This window comes from Oryctolagus cuniculus, chromosome 6 (genome assembly GCF_051225735.1).
Source record: "Oryctolagus cuniculus isolate XC-2025 breed Fujian yellow rabbit chromosome 6, ASM5122573v1, whole genome shotgun sequence".
In the NCBI taxonomy this organism is placed as follows: Eukaryota; Metazoa; Chordata; class Mammalia; order Lagomorpha; family Leporidae; genus Oryctolagus; species Oryctolagus cuniculus.
The window spans coordinates 56,464,464-56,483,362 of NC_142872.1; the positions used below are offsets into that span (position 1 = coordinate 56,464,464).

At 52.5% G+C, this 18,899-nt stretch overlaps 1 protein-coding gene across 15 annotated transcripts in view; it reads left to right on the forward strand.

Annotated features, from left to right (window-relative positions):
* The window catches only part of TENM2 (teneurin transmembrane protein 2), a 1,297,938-nt gene extending 1,284,900 nt beyond the window's left edge, over positions 1–13,038 (forward strand). For all 15 annotated transcript variants that reach the window (XM_051844423.3, XM_051844432.3, XM_051844433.3 and 12 more), the window contains 2 exons: positions 9,176–9,306; positions 10,850–13,038. In XM_051844423.3, the coding sequence (XP_051700383.1) occupies positions 9,176–9,306; positions 10,850–11,611 (893 nt within the window). In that variant the 3' untranslated portion in view covers positions 11,612–13,038. The remainder of the gene's footprint in view (positions 1–9,175; positions 9,307–10,849) is intronic.
* The last annotated feature ends 5,861 nt before the right edge of the window (positions 13,039–18,899 follow it).

Here is an 18,899-nt window from a genome sequence, read left to right on the forward strand (position 1 = left end):
AGCAAATGAGCAGGGTTTTCTGGCTGGCAGGAGGGCTTTCCTCATACCAGTGCTTCACGGAGACGCCGTAAATGGGAACCCAATCAAGTTGAACCAAGTCCAACCAAAGTGAATCCAGAAACCATTAGAAAGAGTCTGACATGAAGGGTGGTGGCAGAGAGGCAGCGTACAGAAGGCTGAAGTGTGTAGTCGCAACTGAGAGAAGAGGGCCCCGGTGGAAAAGGGAGCCCGTCCAGGCACGACCCGCACCTGCTGCCACCTGTTGTCGATGCGTTGACCCTTACCAAGAGGACCCGAGCAGAGAACACCACATCGTTCTCTGCTGCTCCAGTGTTGGCTCATCTGTGTGCCCCAGTCTAAATTAGTCTTAATTTGCCACTTAGGAGACTGGCAGAGTGGTTGAACTTCCTGCTCACAATTTAAGCAGAAGAGGTAATTAAGATGTAGTCAGGAGGAACACAAAGCACAGGACTTCCTCTCTCCAGTAACCACTAGAAGCGCTGCTGTCGGGAAACAGAGCTCTCCCAGTGCAAGTGGCAGCTCCTGGAGCTGGAAGATGTTTTGTCACTGCCCCCCAGAGTCTGCTGCACAGGATGCTGGCTGTGTGTATACTCTCAGACTCCTGCTGCAACACAAGTGGCGATGCCAGCAGCAGGTGTAGGGTGTTAAAAGCGGTCCCTTTCCTGAAGCAGGGCTCTCTGAACACACACTGTTTACAGAAACATATTTGACAACTGGTACACCTGTGAGGAAATCTATTGGAAGACAAGTGTAGAGGAGAGGCATGGAGACAGGCGTCCCTACCACAATCCTCCGTGCCCTAGACTTTTCCACGTGAGCATCCCAGGAAACTGCTCAGTCCTGGGCACCCCGGCCCCCTGCCCCGCCCCTGAGCTCTGTGGCCAGGGCATTCCATCTGCTGTCGGGCCCTGAGCACGTGTCGGAACAGCAATCCCCTGCTGAGTGACTTGAACAAATGTCTTTACCTTTCTGAGCCTGTGTTTGTTCCTCTGCAAAATTGTGAGGGCAGTAGGGTCGTCTGAACATGACAAGTTCCAACATGGAGTGAAGCAGCGTATTCTTTATTTAACAAAAAGGAGCAGCTATGTCTTGGAGATGGTTTGTTCGTGAGGCATGCAAGCACCACCCATTTTCTGGGAAATGTGAGGAAGGGTCTCCAGACCACCTTGAAATGGGTTCAGACTCCACTCTGAGTGGCACTGCAGCAGCAAACAAGAAACTCCAGATGAAATTTGGGTTCAGAGAACCTTCTAGAAGTAGTCCATGATGAATCGTGTTGTTCCCCCAACCCTCTCTCCCTGAGGGGGTCTCTGGGCTTACAAAGCCCTGGCACACTTGAGCTGAAAGTCGGATTTTGCTGGGCCTCGTTTCTCCAAGTGAGGAGGCAGGCTCAAGCTCCTTCTCACGCGCCCCTCAGCTCGCGTTTACACTTCACACTCACAGAGCTCTCGGCTTGGCTCGGAGGCAGCGCACGCGCGGCAGCGGCGCCTCACGCTGAGAGGAGCGGGCGGAAAAGGGAGTGATGAGCCATTAGGAGGGACCACATCGCCAGCTCCTGCCTCTCAACAGATTGTTTAGGGAGCCTGGCGCAAGATAACACCAATTACTTCACGGGGAGGAGGGGGGTTTATGTTGATCCAGGAGCGCCTTCTGAAGAGTGGAGGAGGCGGGGAGTCCCTCAAAGGAGCCTGGTTTCAGCATAGCTTAGCCTCAGAAACAGAGCCAGGCTAGCAGTTTTAAAGAGAAGGCTTTCAGATGGAGAGAAAGAGGAGGAGGAGGACGACATAGGCTGTTACCGCTCGCAAGGGTGGCCGCTAACCTTCCCAGTCTGAAAGGCTGACGATTGTTTATTTTTGGACATTTCTCAAGAGGACACACTGCAATCTCTGGGTCCATGCACACAGCAGAAGCCGATTCCATCATCAGACGATCCGCGTCTCCACCTTCCCTCGCCTCCTCCACGTTTGGAGCCGCCAGCCCCTCTGCTCCAATTCTTCGTTGAGCATCGACTGCAGTATCGTGATCCGCTGTCGCCGTACTCTGCTGTGGATCATTAGAACCCTCTGCTTCTAATTGTGTTTTGTTGCCCGTTATCCATCCTCCCTCTGTCCACCCCACCCCCGCGCTCCACTTCTCCTGGCCTCCAGTAATCAGTATTCCAAATTCAGGTCGACTTGTTCTTTTTTTAGCCTCCACGTTAGGCAACAAAAGCAAAACTAGAAATAATGGGATTCTGTCGAACCAAGAAGCTTTTGGCACTGCAAAGGAAACAAGTAATACAGTGAAAAGACACCCAAAGGAACAGGGGAAAGTATCTGCAGATGGTTCATCTGACCAAGAATTAATACGCAGAATATAAGGAACTCAAAGAACTCAGTGATAAGACTTAACCAAAAAAAAACCCAAACAACCCAGTAAAGAAATTGGCAAAGAATCTGAACAGATATTTCTCAAAAGGAGAACTACACGTGGCCAACAAACATGGGAAGAGAGGCTCACTCTCACCAGCTGCAGGAAGTTCTTGACTTCGCGTCTGCTGTGCCCTCCTCTGGAAGGGGTTCCTACTAGGGAGAACCAGGGAGGAGGAGGAGAAGATCCCAGTGGGGAGACTCCTCTGAAGACAAGAGCTTCCCACACAATCTGCCCATCCTCCGTGGGAGATGGGATGATGTTGTACGGTCTGGAGATCAAGCACTAAATAACACTGAAAGACAGATAGGGAAGTCGCTTCTCAACACGACTTGATTCTCCCAATTCTGTCTCCTCTTGGTGTTGGGATGTATTTAACACCTCATTAACACATCTAATCACCTTTTCCAACAGAGAAAGCTGATCTAAGAATTCCTCCATAGCAGGTCACACAATCGGGCTCTGATTTAATGGCATGACTTGGTTTTGTTTTAATTTTATAGTTATATTCTCTTGACAACAAGGCAGTCTGCCTCTCGTTTAAGGTAGTGATATAAAGCTCCTTTTTAAACCATTAACTTATTTGGACTGCCACTGTGGTGCAGCAGGTAAAGCCGTTGCCTGTGACACCAACATCCCATATGGGTGCCGGTTGGAGACCTGGCTGTTCCACTTCCAATCCAGCTCCCTGCTAAAGGCCTGGGGAAGCAGCAGAGGATGGTTCAAGTGCTTGGGTGCCTGCACCCACATAGGAGATCCAGAAGAAGCTCCTGACTCATGGCTTTGGCCTGGCCTAGCCTGGGGAGCAGCCATTTGGGTAGTGAACCAGCAGATGGAAAACATTCTGTCTGTCTCTCTCTCTCTTCTCTCTCTCCTCTGTCTGTATAACTCTGACTTTCAAATAAATAAATCTTTTTGAAAGAAAGAGATCTTGGATCCACTGACTCACTCCCCAGGTGGCTGCAACAACCAGCACTGGGCCAGGCCAAAGCCTGGAGTCAGGAGCTTCATCCAGGTCTCCCACATGAGTAGCAGGGGGCCTAGGCACTTGGACCATCTTCTGCCGCTTCTCCAGGCCATTAGCAGGGAGCTGGATGAGAAGTGGAGCAGTGGGGATTTGAACCAGTGCCTATACAGGATGCCAGCATCAGTGGCAGTGGCTGTACCCACTACACCGCAACTCCAGCCCCAAAAGCTACTTTTAAAAAATGATTTATCTAAGTGGAAAGGCAATTTTTTTAAAATCAGTGAGTAAATAATAGTACAGCGGATACCAGGATAGGGCCAAGAAGAAAAAAAAAAAAAAAAGATTGTGACATATGAGCATGGCTCTCCCAAGTTGGGAAATCGGTACTCTACAGCACCCAGGGTCCCACCTGGCACAGAGGAGGCACTTCCCACATACATGATTACTACTAGGTTAAAGCCAGTCTTCATTCCGCTTGATTCTGGCACACTTTTGAATTGAGATTCCAACCCATATGAAAGTACTTAAAAGGTTCATAGGTAAATAGAATTCACTGGTAAGTTTAAGAAATTTTTAAGCGTGTGCTTAATTTTTTCATCATACACATTTCTCATGAATTTATCCAAGACTCCTTTATTCTTCAGTGACTCATAAGTGACCTATTGCAAACATGCATGTTGCTGAGGCACACAAAGCACTAGGCTGTGCCCAGGGAACGGGAGAGCCACGGGCTCCAGATCCCTTCTCATTACAGGGTTCTCGTATATCACAATGTCTAAGAACTTGCATTAAATTCCTTGCAATAGTCCCAGAACAGGAGGTAGCTCTCCCTTCGTCTCTTCAGAAACATTTCTTAGGCAAGTAGAGTTCCATCCTCTGTCACGGTTACATTACTTAGGGTAAGTTCGTCCACAACATTCCATGTTCATTCATTATTGGGCACCTGGTTAGTGCTAGGTATTGTTGTAGGGCTTGGGGAGACATCAGTGGCAAAAAAAAAAAAAAGATTTGTTAACTCCTGGTGGAGCTCACCTTCTGAGTGAGGGAGGAGACAGGGACTATTAGACAGACACAAGTGTTGCCACGTGTTAGAAGGTGATATTGGGATGGGGATGCAGTGAGGAGCAGGGTAAAGGGACTTGTGATTGCTGGGGTTGAAGATAGGGAAGTGGGGTTTTGTGGTGGTTGGGGTTGGCTTTAGGGAAGAGGCAACATATGAGCCAAACTTGAAAGAGGTAAGAAAAGGGAAAGAGGCAGAAAATACTTTCAGTGAAGAACATTCTAGTAGAGAGACTTAATGGTATAAAGGACCTGAGATGAGGGTGCAGCTGACACATTCAAGAAGTAGCAGAGGCCGGTGCCGCGGCTCACTAGGCTAATTCTCCGCCTTGCAGCGCCGGCACACCGGGTTCTAGTCCCGGTCGGGGTGCCAGATTCTGTCCCGGTTGCCCCTCTTCCAGGCCAGCTCTTTGCTGTGGCCAGGGAGTGCAGTGGAGGATGGCCCAAGTGCTTGGGCCCTGCACCCCATGGGAGACCACGATAAGTACCTGGCTCCTGCCATCGGATCAGCACGGTGCGCCGGCCGCAGTGCACCAGCCGCGGCGGCCATTGGAGGGTGAACCAACGGCAAAAGGAAGACCTTTCTCTCTGTCTCTCTCTCTCACTGTCCACTCTGCCTGTCAAAAAAAAGTATACGCCGTGGCTCACTTACCTAATCCTCTGCCTGTGGCGCCAGCACCCCGGTTCTAGTCCTGGTCGGGGCGCCGGATTCTGTCCCGGTTGCTCCTCTTCCAGTCCAGCTCTCTGCTGTGGCCCGGGAAGGCAGTGGAGGATGGCCCAAGTGCTCAGGCCCTGCACCTGCATGGGAGACCAGGAGAAGCACCTGGCTCCTGGCTTTGAATCAGCGCAGCATGCCGGCTGAGCAGCCATTTGGGGGGTGAACCAACGGAAAAAAAAGGAAGACCCTTCTCTCTGTCTCTCTCTCACTGTCTAACTCTGCCTGTCAAAAAAAAAAAAAAGTGTAAGTATGGAATTTATCCCTAAGACCCGTAGGGATCTGCAAAAGAAAAGTGAAAACAGATTTTCAAGCAAAACATTTGCACATGAATGTTCATGGCAGCATCATTCATAGTAGTTTTTCTAAAGACCCAAATTGTCTCAGCTGATGAATGCATAAGTAAAATATGGTAGACCCGTGCAATGGTCTATTACCCAGTGATAAGAAGGTTTACATATTATTATATGCCACAGCATGGATACGCCTTGGAAACACTATGTTAAGTGAGAGAAACCAGACACAGAAGGCTGTATATTTTATAGATTTCCGTTTATGTGAGATGTCCAAAGCAGGCAGATCTACAGAGACAGAGAGCAGGTTAGGGACTGTGGGGAGGGGGAAATTCGGAGGGCCTGCTCATGGGTATGACCTTTCTTTTGGAGATGCTGAAAGTGGTAGGAATTAAACAGACCAGGGTGCTGGCATTGTGGCACAGCAGGTCAAGCTGCAGGTTGTGATCCAGAATCGCATATTGGAGCACCAGTTCTAGTCCTGGCTGCTCCACTTCTGACCTAGCCCCTTGCTAATGCAACTGGAAAAGCAGCAGACAATGGCCCAAGTGCTAGAGCCCCTGCCACTCATGTAAGAGACTCAGGTGGAGTTCCTGGCTCCTGGTTTCAGCTAGGCCCAGTGTTGGCTGCTGGGGCCATTTGGGGAGTGAACCAGTGAATGAAATGTGTCTGTGTCTGTGTCTGTGTCTGTGTGTATGTGTGTATGTGTATGACTGCCTTTCAAATACATAAAATCTTTAAAAAAAAAAAAAAGGAATTAGAAACGTATGATGATTACACAAGTATGAATGTCCTGGAACCCTCTGAACTGTGCACTTTAGAATGGTGAATTTTATGTGACATGAATTTTACTGCAATTCCAAAAATAAGGATGAAAAGATTTACTGGTGGATTAGATGTGGGGAATGAGAAAAAAAGTTAACCCTGGTAGGATGGAGTTGCTGTTATTCAAGATTGAAAAGACTGAGGGTGGGGTAGGTTTGGAAGAGAGACTAGGAGCTCAGCTTTCAAAACGGTGAATTTGCAATGTCTTAGCTAAGCAAGCTCAGAATGCAGGGAGGAGTCCAGGCTGGAGATGCTGGAGTGGGCATCAGTGTGGAGATGGTGCTTGGGCCGTGGGTTGGAGTAGATCAGCATGGTTGTGTGTGGACACGAGGATGTTCAAATAGTTCATAGACTGAGCCTGGGGCATCCCAATGTGACTTTTGATGAGCTAAGGAGAATTAAAAAAAAAAATAATAAGACAAGGAAGCTACTTAGCTGGGAGAAAGAAAGAACAAGTAAGTGGTGTCCAGAGGCCAAGACAAATGGAAAGGGGAGAGTCTTCCACCTGCCAGATACTTCTGAGAGGTCACATAAAATAAGAGCCAAGGCCAGCGTCAGGGTTATCAACACAGAGGCCATTCATGATGGTGTCAGGGCTGTGGCAAAAGGCTGCTGCAAAGGAGAAGAGGAGGAGAGGGAAGACAGTGGGTAGGAGAATTCGGTTGCTTTTGTAAAGGAGAATGAGAAGGGCAGGAGCAAAAGGAAGAAGAGAGGAGAACTTTTTGAAAAAAAGGTTTATTTATTTACTTGAAAGACAGTTACACAGAGAGAGAAGGAGAAGCAGGCAGAGAGAGGTCTTCCATCCACTGGTTCACTCCCCAGTGGGCCACAACAGCCAGAGCTATGCCAATCTGAAGCCAGGAGCTTCTTCTGGGTCTCCCACATGGGTGCAGGGGCCCAAGCACTTGGGCCATCCTCCACTGCTTTCCAAGCCCATATCAGAGAGCTGGGTCAGAAGTGGAGCAGCCAGGACTCAAACCAGTGCCTATATGAGATGCCAGCACTGCAGGTGGTGGCTTTACCCACTACACCACAGCGCTGGCCCTGGAGAACTTTTTAAAAATATTTATTTATTTATTTATTTGAGAGTCAGAGTTATGGGGTGGGGGGGGGAATATCTGTGTAACTCTTTCAAATAAATAAATAAATCTCTAAAAAAATGGAGGGATCAGAATTACCAGTGATGCCAGGGCCAGAGCATGAGTGTGAGAGTGGGTGAACAGTCAGCCCCAGGGCAGAGGAGGCCACAGAACTAAGAGGTCAGGAGGCTGGGAAAATCGACTTCCTGTACAAGGAAACCATGAAGAATCGGTTCAGGAACAGAGATGGACAGAATGACAGTGGAGGAGAAGCCAGAAGATTCCAGAGTGTTGCAGAAATCCTCAATGACTGCAGGTGCGGCAGTGATGGGATAAGCAGGTGCAGGGGAGGAGGAGAGATCGGTTCCATTACAACAAGAATGGAAAGGAACCTCTGGAAGTCCTGGGAGCACATCCTCTCAAATGTAAATTCCAGAGAGGCCAGGCTGTGTTTGGGGAGTTAGGGAGAGGCAGAGATGCGGCAGTAAAGGGAGGGGCGCACAGGCTGTGAGGCAGGATCTTGGGGTGCCCGTCATGAACAGGGATGTGGAACACAAAGAGTTAATCCCTTGGTGCTGGCGCCACGGCTCACTTGGTTGATCCTCTGCCTGCGCCAAGTTAGTCCCTTGGTGCGGCGCCAGCATCCCATAGGGGCACCGGGTTCTAGTTCCAGTTGCTCCTCTTCCAGTCCAGCTCTCTGCTGTGGCCCAGGAGTGCAGTGGAGGATGGCCCAAGTGCTTGGGCCCTGCACCTGCATGGGAGACCAGGAGGAAGCACCTGGCTCCTGGCTTCAGATCGGCGTAGCTCCAGCCGTAGCAGCCATTTGGGGGGTGAACCAACAGAAGGAAGACCTTTCTCTCTGTCTCTCTCTCTCTCACTAACTCTATCTTTAAAAAAAAAAAAAAAAAGAGTTAGCCCCGCTGGGCTGCAGGCAACGGTGCCAGTGAAGGTGCAGGTGCGTGGAGGCCTGGGCTCCAGGGCATTGCACCAGTGACTGCAGAGGGAGGCCAGGCGGCCTGGGAGAAGCAGTCTTGGGCTGAGCGCCCAGGCCATCAGCAGAAGGCAGGACACGTGCCGCACGTGGTAGAACTCCCAGTGCATGGGACCCAGTCTCTGTTCTTGTCAGGGGAGAGGCAGGCTTACTCTGAGCACACAGAGCTGCGTCCTGGTGTCTCTTAGAAGAGTAGGAGGGCTGGAAACAGCACAGCTGGTTCAAGTCTAGTCCGTGGAAACCCCCTCCCTGGTGAGCCAGCCTCAGGGCAGCACCCCCATCGCAGATCCCTCTAGCCCATCCTGGTATTTCTCACTCCCAAGACATGGCCTGGACTCTGACAGCTGGTCTCCTTAAATGCTTGCCAAATGATAGTGTTCAGGTGCATGGGGTGGTCCATGAGCCAGGCCCTGTGCTAAGTCTTTTCCGTAGGTTTTTTTCCATTGATCCTCTCAGCTACCCCGTGAGAGTGGTGCAGTTATTATCCATAGTGGAGGAACCGGGGCTTAGAGAGCGGCAGACCCGCCCCCAAGGTCACACAGCGAGGCAAGTTGAAGGTGGACCTGCCTTGCTGCAGCACGGGCCGCCTTAATCACCAGTTGTGATTAAGAGCCAGTGGTGGCTCTCTGTTGGCCAACTTTGGCAGAGGTCTGCTTACTGGAAGCAGTGGGTGCAGACCCAGTCCCAATGCCCTCTCCCTGAGGACACCACACCTGAGCACCCACTTGACTTAGTTCTCTCTGTACAAGCTGCTGCTGCCCTCTATCCATCATGACATCATGATTTCAGGCATCTTTATTTTTGTTTCCACTGCAGATGTGAAAAGCTGGCTTGTGATGTTTGGATTTCAGCTTAGCAACATAATTCCTGGCTTCCCAAGAGCCAAAATGTATTTCGTGCCTCCTCCCTATGAACTGTCAGAGAGTCAAGCGAGTGAAAATGGCCAGGTAAGCAGACGTTCCTGCCCAGAACCCGAAGGACTCTCATGCTCCCTTCTTGCAAGCTGCCCAGCCCATGCGCCAAGGGCACGTCAGCACAGGAGAACACTGGGGCTGGGTATAAAAGGCACAGAGATGCAGAGACTTCCCGGGAAAGCAATTCTGTGCTCTCGTCCATCTGGCAGAGCACATATTTCTTCCCAACCTCGATTATTACCTTAATTGTGGTATCATTATCTGTTCAGCGTATCCCCTCGAGTCACTCCTTGATTAACAACGGTCCAGAGAAATCAAGCAACAGCCTACCATCTGCACTGCCTCTAAGAGCACAATGCTTTCAGCTTTTATGGGCTCTAATAAAACTGTGGTTTGCAGTTTCTGTCCCATTAAAGTACGTTTTTATGCCCTGTATAAAACCTCAGCGCTTTATGGCCCAAACGTGTACAGATTGAGTTTTCAGCAGATAATCTGTGCTCGGGTCTCGTGGCAATGACTGAGACCCCTGCCCCAGTTAGGCAGGTAGGGTGGGCATCAGTGTTCTGAGAACCCTCACTGCAAACCTGCTGCCCAGCCCCAGAAGAGTCTGGAGGGTCTCAGCTGCTCTTCATCCGGACTGACTGTACAGAGAGGCGAGGAGGCACTGGGGGGTAATTGAGAGCAGTGTCCTTTCCATCCTGCCCCTCGGGTACCACCCAGTGGATAAACAGCCATTGTTCGTCCCATTGATCTGAGTCCCATTACCTCCCACATACCGCCTCCTCCATTATCCCAGCCTGTCCCTCTCCCCCAACCACCAATTGAGACTCGTTGTCATTTCTGAGTGAAGAACACAAGGCCAAGGAGATAATGGTGATTTCAGCCCTGCACAGAGCCAGGGCCAGGATCCAAAGCAACCGACTCCAAGCCAAAGGAGGTTCCCAGCCCAGTCTCTGAGCCTGGTGCTTCTCAAACATGACTACACACACCGACCTCCTGAGGAGTCAGCCTCTGACCCCATGGGGCTGCAGTGGGGCTGCACAGAGACTCCACTGCTCCAACCCAGGGCTCCCTGGACAGGGTGGGGCAGGGAGGCGGGTCCTCCCCTGCAGGCTGTCCTTTGAATGGCAAGTTCTTAATCCAAGGAGGTACACCCAGGGCAGTGGCCTCAGAGAATTCTGGGTCATACCCGGAATTCACAGCAGTTCCAGCAAACACCTGCCTTCAGGTCAGGGTGTTTCTGGGGCTAAAGCGGGAGAGGCAGCTGCCGGCCCATCCGAGTACAGAGTTGCAAGGCTTGCTGAGTGCATAGGCCTGAGTGGAGTGCAGAGCCAGTGAAGGCCTTCTCTGTCCTTTTAGTTGGTGGCAAAGTTACGAGGAGGTCAGTCCATGCCATCAGAGAGCATTGGCAAGCAGTGCACCTGCTGGGGTTCCAAAAGGCACAACCCCATCAGTGCGCATGCTCAGTACAGATACAACACTGGCAGTTCTGATGGTTTCTTACCCAAGTGTCCCAGCCCAGGCAAATGGCTGCCCAGCCCAGCTCCTCAGCTTCTGTGTTTTCTTCTGCCCACAGCTCATCACAGGTGTCCAGCAGACCACAGAGAGACATAACCAGGCCTTCCTGGCTCTGGAAGGGCAGGTCATTTCCAAAAAGCTCCACGCCAGCATCCGCGAGAAGGCAGGCCACTGGTTTGCCACGACCACGCCCATCATCGGCAAGGGCATCATGTTTGCCATTAAGGAAGGGCGGGTGACCACGGGCGTGTCCAGCATCGCCAGCGAGGACAGCCGCAAGGTGGCGTCGGTGCTCAACAACGCTTACTACCTGGACAAGATGCACTACAGCATCGAGGGCAAGGACACCCACTACTTTGTGAAGATCGGCGCGGCCGACAGCGACCTGGTCACGCTGGGCACCACCATTGGCCGCAAGGTACTGGAGAGCGGGGTGAACGTGACCGTGTCGCAGCCCACACTGCTGGTCAATGGCAGGACTCGAAGGTTCACCAACATTGAATTCCAGTACTCCACGCTTCTGCTCAGCATCCGCTACGGCCTCACCCCCGACACCCTGGACGAAGAGAAGGCCCGCGTCCTGGACCAGGCGAGACAGAGGGCCCTGGGCACGGCCTGGGCCAAGGAGCAGCAGAAAGCCCGGGATGGGAGAGAGGGCAGTCGCCTGTGGACTGAGGGCGAGAAGCAGCAGCTGCTGAGCACGGGCCGCGTGCAAGGGTACGAGGGGTATTACGTGCTGCCCGTGGAGCAGTACCCCGAGCTGGCGGACAGCAGCAGCAACATCCAGTTTTTAAGACAGAATGAGATGGGAAAGAGGTAACAAAATAACCTGCTGCCATCCCGTGTCTGGATGGCTGGGCGGGAGTAACTGTTATCTCCTCTCCTAAGGAGATGAAGATGTAACAGAGGCCTGAAGCCCGGCTGCTTCGGGAAACCAACCAAGTGGCAAGAAAGCTCACATTTTCTGAGTTCAAATGCTACTGTCCAAGCGCGAAGTCCCTCATCCCGAAGTAGACGAGAGCCCAGCTGAAAATTCTGCGGACAACAAAACAAACGAATGAATGAACAAACACACACATGCGCGCACACGCACACACACACACACACACACACACACATATGATATTCCAAGACCCCCCCCCCCCCCACTTCCCCTTTCCCCTAAGACCCACTTGTCCTGGGTCTGACACAGAAAGGAGACACCAAAATGTCCGAGAGGAACAAAACGGACACAACAAGCAAAAGCAGGAAACCAACCAACAAGAACAACCACCGAGCAGCCCACCCACAGAAACCCAGAAGGAATGAAGACAAGGAACGATCTTACCTCACTCATTCACACGGGAGCGACGCGGACACACCCACAGGGGCCGGCGTCGGCAGACCAGCGGAGGACGGCCAAGCAGACTGCTTGTGGGACAAAGACTTCAGACGTTTTCGTTTAGGCAAATACAGGTGCATTTGAAAACACGACTTTGGGGGTGATTTGTGTGTAGCGCCTGGGGAGGGGGGGGGGTCAAGTGGAGGAGTGAGCACTGGAAATAACTTTTTCAAGAAAAAAAAAAAAACACAAGGAAAAAAAAAAAAACAAGCAATCCATATCAGAAATCAAAGCGAAGTAATACCGTCCAGCACTTACTTACCTCTCAGGACCTCACTTAGCCTGAGCTAATTTATTTGAGCGCAAAGTGTAAAATTTAATTCAAATCGGTGGCTGTACTCACTACAGATAAATCTCATACTCTCTTGTCTTTGGAGAATTCCATTGTGGACAGTAATACGCAGTTACAGGGTGTAGTCTGTTTAGATTCCGTAGTTCGTGGGTGCCAGTTACGGTAGAGGTGTGGCATTGTGACACTTTCGCTAACAGGTACCACTTCCGATCACCCTGTACATACATGAGCCGCAAGGCGCAATCACTGTTTCCGATTTAAAATTCTTAGTGTGTTTGTTTGGTCCAGAAACTGAGACAATCACCTGACAGTCGCCACGAGGAGAGAAAATAAAAGTTTAAAAAAAAATAAAAAAAAAAATTAAAAATGGAAAAAAAAAAGAAAACAAAAAAAGTCTAATAAGAACTTTGGTACAGGAACTTTTTTGTAATATACATGTATGAATTGTTCATCGAGTTTTTATATTAATTTTAATTTGCTGCTAAGCAAAGACTAGGGACAGGCAAAGATAATTTATGGCAAAGTGTTTAAATTGTTTATACATAAATAAAGTCTCTAAAACTCCTGTGGACAAGCTGGTCTTCTGTGGAACTGTTTTGAAAGGAGAAAAGCCCCGTGGTGCTGGCGGAGCAGCTGCCGAGGTGTAGGGAGGCTGAGCTGGTGTGAGCTCCCGCACCCGAAATGCTTGGGGCCAGCTGTGCTTCGGATTTTCAGATGTTTTCGGATTTGGGGATATTTGCATATATGTAATGAGATATCGTGGGGATGAGACCCAAGTCTAACCACAAAATTCACTGATGTCTCCCAAACACCTAGGCATGTAGCCGGAAGGTAATCCCGTACACTCTTTTTCATCACCGCGCGCACGAAACAAATTTTCATGGTGTGGAATTTGCCACTTGTGGCCTCCTGGCGATGCTCAAAATGTGTGTGGATTTGGGGTTTGGGGATTAGGGCTGCTCAAGGTGTGTTATGAACTTTTGGAGGAGCTTGGGTGAGAGGTCTCTTAGTGCTCCCCGAGCAGGTCTGATGATTCGGGGGTCACGTCTGCTTGCATCGTAGCCCCCACTGGCATGGAGCAGATGCAGGGGGTAGAGGCCGGGCCTGGCACAGGTGGGCGCTGAGGACCGCAGGCCTGCCCGCACAAGCCTGGATGCTTCCAGCCTGACTGGGATACTCTGGTTTCTCCCTACCAGCATCAAGACACTGCAGGGAAATGAGGGCCAAGACGGCGCATTATAAGACAGGACTGGCTTCGGTGTGCTTGTGTAGCTCTGTGTGTGTGCGTGTGTGCAAATGTTCTTCTAGGCTGGATCAACTTAGCCAAAAACTTGCACTCTTGGACCAGCCCCCGTGAGCAGAGAACTTTGGGTTTGGATGAATTGTCGTTTTACACCACTCCTGAGGTGTAAATAACATAATAGTTACTGCTGCTCCCTTCATGCCAACACACAGTGCTGAGGGTTCTACGAGCAATATTTATATTTTATCCTTATCTTTCATGCACTCGACATTTTACTGAGAGCTTGTCATGGACGAGGGCCTGGCTCAGTTCTGGGAATGAGAGAGGGGGGTAGACACAGACAAGGCTCTAAGCCCCGGGACCCACGGGCAGGGGAGTGGACAGCTGGTAGACACGGAGTGATGCTAAGAAGTGAAAATGGGGGCAGTGTTTGGCCTGGCAGCTAGGATTCGAGTTGGGATGCCTGCATCCCACACCAGAGTGCTCTGGGTTCAATTCTTGTTTCCAGCTTCCTAATACACACCTAGGGAAGCAGCAGTGGTGGCTCGAGTAGTTGGGTGCCACCAATCCACAGGGGAAACCTGGATTAAGTTCCTATCTCGGAGTTTTGCCCTCCCCAGCCATTGTGTGCATTTGGGGAGTGAACCAGCCAACAGGAGCTCTTCTCTATCTACCTCTCAAATACATGAAGGAGGCCGGCGCCGCGGCTCACTAGGCTAATCCTCCGCCTAGTGGCGCCGGCACCCCGGGTTCTAGTCCTGGTCGGGGCGCCAGATTCTGTCCCAGTTGCCCCTCTTCCAGGCCAGCTCTCTGCTGTGGCCAGGGAGTGCAGTGGAGGATGGCCCAAGTGCTTGGGCCCTGCACCCCATGGCAGACCAGGAGAAGCACCTGGCTCCTGCCTTCGGGTCAGCGCGGTGCGCCGGCCGCAGCGCGCCGGCCACGGTGGCCATTGGAGGGTGAACCAACAGCAAAGGAAGACCTTTCTCTCTGTCTCTCACTGTCCACTCTGCCTGTCAAAAAAAAAAAAAAAAACATGAAGGCCCTGACCACCAAGAAGAGTAGATTTTCGAAGTCACAGAAGCACATACCCGGAGCTGTGACCTAGAGAAAGGATGTCACAGAAATTGTTGAGGTCCAGGGCCAGCACAGGGATAAATCTGCCACTTGTGATACTGGCACCTCATGTCAGAGTGCTGGCTGCTCTGCTTCTGATCCAGCTCCCTGCTACTGCTCCTGGGAAAGCAGCAGATGATGGCCCAAGTACTTGGGCTTAGACTGCCCACGTTGCAAACCTGGATAGAATTCTTGGCTCCTGGCTTCAGCCTGTCCCAGCCCTGACTGTTGCAGCCATTTAGGGACTGAACCAGCAGTGCAAAGACTTTAGCTCGCTCTCGCTTTCTTCCTCTCCCTCTCTGTCACTTAGGCTTTCAAGTAAATAAATAAATCTTAAATAAAAATAAAATACTGAGGTCTGAAAGGGAGAAAGCAACACATTCTAGCCCAGGGCACAGACTGTGCAAAGGGACTGTGGCAGAAGAAGCAGAGCCGTGTGTAAGGTGGTTGGCCAGAACATAGAAGGGGCTACCACGGTTTAGAAGACAGAGTTTGCCGGCACCGCAGCTCACTAGGCTAATCCTCCGCCTTGCGGCGCCAGCACCCCAGGTTCTAGTCCCGGTCAGGGTGCCGGATTCTGTCCCGGTTGCCCCTCTTCCAGGCCAGCTCTCTGCTGTGGCCAGGGAGTGCAGTGGAGGATGGCCCAAGTGCTTGGGCCCTGCACCCCATGGGAGACCAGCATAAGTACCTGGCTCTTGTCATCGGATCAGCGCGGTGCGCCGGCCGCAGCGCACCGGCCACGGCGGCCATTGGAGGGTGAACCAACGGCAAAGGAAGACCTTTCTCTCTGTCTCTCTCTCTCCCACTGTCCACTCTGTCAAAAAAAAAAAAAAAAAAAAAAGTTTGAGGCTAGATTTTTTTTTTTTTGTAACATAATAAACAGGAAGGCATTCGTTTTAATTTCATAAATAACCAGCCTGGATAAAGTGTAGAGAACAGGTAGGTAGCTGACGTGGCCACTGACCTGAGATGAAGGTAACTTTGACTACAGAGGAGCAAACGGAAGCCAGTGGAGAGGAGGAGAAGCGGCTGGCGTCCTCCTCTCTCAGGTGAGCACACTGAGGCTGAGCCCCGCCCCCCGCTACGTGGTGGAAGCGGGTGCACGCCCAGCTCTCTCCCGGCAGTCTGGACAGGACGGCCGGCCGGAGACTCTCCCGAGCGCCGCGTCCCTGTTGCCGTGCAGGTCTGTCTAGCCGGGCTGCGTGGGAAGGTCGGGAGGGAGAGGCACGGCTCGCTGCTCCAAACCAGGGGAAAGGCCTCGTGTGCCCGTTAGCACTGCTGTGGAGCAAGTCTTAGTTTCACCCAGCGACGGGAAGAGGGCAGCGGTCGCGAGAACTTCCCCCTGAGAAGCACCTGCCAGCAGCCTCGTTTCCCCAGGCCCGGTGAGTCCGGGCCGCGTCCCTTTGGGAGGAGGGCACAAGGCAGAAGGTAACCCCTCCTGGGGGCTTTGGGACGGCGCCATCTGCTCTGTTTCTTCTGGCTAGTACCAGGAGCGCTTGGAGGAGCGGTCCCAGGGCAGCCTCTGTTGGCGGTGAGGACGGCTCAGATCCAGGGGGACCCGCCGCTGTGTTGTGTCTCACTGGGGTCCGTGCAAACAAAACAGGAGCTGCTCCCAGGCCAGGAGCCACTGGAGTAGCGGGAGCTCTTGAGTGACAGGGAGACCAAAAGGCCTGGCCACATGGAGTGTCCCAGGGTGTCCCTGCAACCTGAGACTCCCCTCTTTGGGGTCAACCATCTTTGACTTCTCCATGAGTTTTCGGTTGATGCCCAGGCCAGCCCGGCCCCACACTGCACACAGGTGGGAAAAGGAAAAAGCCTTGGGGGAGGGGGGAGTCCTCCTGGCCACTCCTGGAATGAAGAGTGTGTGTGCACATGCGTGTGCTGTCCAGCGCGGCCTCCGGACAGGCGACACTTACGGAGACGGTCCCCCACTGAATCACGCTGCCCGGGAACACCTCCTGGCTGCACTACACGCCTCACATGGGAAATGCATCGAGAAGGGGTCGTGTCGTAAAGTCAGGAAGCGCAGGATGAGTTGGGTCTCGATCCGACACAGTCCCTGTGTGGCAGGGGGAGGACCTCGGGCATCACTGAGATGTGGGGAGCTCCGGTGCCCCTTGGCATCCAAGGCCATCAGCCGGTGCCCAGGTCCCACGTGTGAAATGGTGTCAGATTTGCTTAGGATCTGCACACGCTCACAGGTACCCTTGCGGCCATTGCTAGCTGTTGTGGCGCCTTGTTGAGGGAGCGATGCCGGGGGCATGTTTGATACGGTCAGGACTTTTTATTCCGATATATTTGACCGCAGTTGGTGGAATCCACGAATATGAAACCCACATACCCGGCGGGCCATTCATTGCCACTGTTTTTCATCTTTGTTCCAAACGCAGATTTTCCAAGTGGCAGTGGTGGCCCCTCCTGCCCACCCCACTCCGAGGTCAGCCTGCAACCCTTGCTCAAGGCCAAGAGGCCTTTTCAACAAGGGTGACACCTGGCGGGGCTCGGGGCTCAGCGACACGGAGATTGGCAATCTGGGCAGGGTGCCATCCTTTTGGTCCTTCACCTCTGTCACAGGCACCGAGCAATTTCAGTGCCTGGCGCCATCAGGAGCCAGGAGTACAAAAGTCAGTAAGTCACGGGCTGCAGTGCAGGACAAACCCACAAGGCAGTTGGTGGTGTAGACGGGCCGAGCGGAATGCCAAGGGCAGAGCAGGGTTCGCCCCGCGAGCATCTGAGCTAAGTACTGACAGGTGGGAGGACTGGGAGCTGAGCAGGGGCCACACGAGGAGGTCAGGTTGCAGGCGGGGAGGCCATGACAATCACCTGGGGCCCAGGATGGTTAGGTAGGCTCTCGGGGGTAGTGCTGGTCTGAAGGTGATCGTCACCTGCAGCCAGTCCTGAGAAGAAGCGCCAGACTGGAGCGTAGCTACACGGCTCGCAGAGGCAGGAAGGCAAATCGAGCCTGGCCGCTGGGCGTTCTCCCATGATGCCATCAGAACCGTACATGGCAGAGACGTGACTGAGCGGGGAGGACAGCGGACAGCGGGGAGGGCCAGGCGGGAGCCTGGGAGGACAGCGGGGAGGGGAGGGCCAGGCGGGAGCCTGGGAGGACAGCGGGGAGGGGAGGGCCAGGCGGGAGCCTGGGAGAGCCTGCAGCAGCCCGGGTGCAGGCTAGGGCTGTGGAAAGGCTCTGTGACCTCAGGGTTGGGGACTCCAAGGGTGGGACACCCCACCGCGCCTCCCTCCCCGGTGTAAAGACTGGCCATTTGGGGTAGAGGGGATAAGGACACGTTAACCCCCAGCTCCCACCCCCACGTCTCACCTGCCATCCTTAGGCCGCTGGGCAGCCTCTCACCCTCCCCTACAGCCTTCGTCTGGTCCCCAAAGCGCCGCCTCCTGTCAATGGCAAGTTAGCTGTTTGGCCACAAGGCGGCAGCCTTTCCCTTAAAATCTTCCTGGATCTGGCCTTTCAGGGCTGATTCAGGCAGAGTTCCAAGCAAGCACCAGCTAAGGTGCAGGAATCCTGGGCCCAGGTGAGGCGTTTTAAAAAGGCTCCTGGAGTTGAATCCAGAAGGAAGGTTCTGGAAAGTGTCCAGTGTCCTGGGAGCAGCAGGACTGGGTTCAGAGTGCGGCTCTGCCACTTCCTCCCCGGGGTAAATTTCCACGCATGCATCCACCCTCCTGAGCTTCCTTTTCCTCGTTTGTAAAGTAGGGATAAAAATATCCCAGGATTCCTGGGAAAGACTAACACAGGTAATATATGCAATGTCCTTAGCAAGTGCCCGGGGATATATTGTTGCATTTACTTTTCGGAGTTGAAAGAAAAAATGCATACTGTTCACTTTAACCCGGTACCTCCCCTGTGAAATGGGACTGCTGATACTATCTCGCAGTTGCCTTAAGAAGCACCCAGCCTGCCCCCAGGGGAATGGCTGTTGATCGGCTCCCAAGGTCCTTATTCTTCAGGCTTTGGTGAGAACTAAAGATGGGGTTCCCGCCCCTCAGCGCCCTTCGTCAGTGTCCCATGGGGGTGACCGCCTTGGTGAAGCCTGCCCCCTCACTTCTCAGTCCCATCCCGT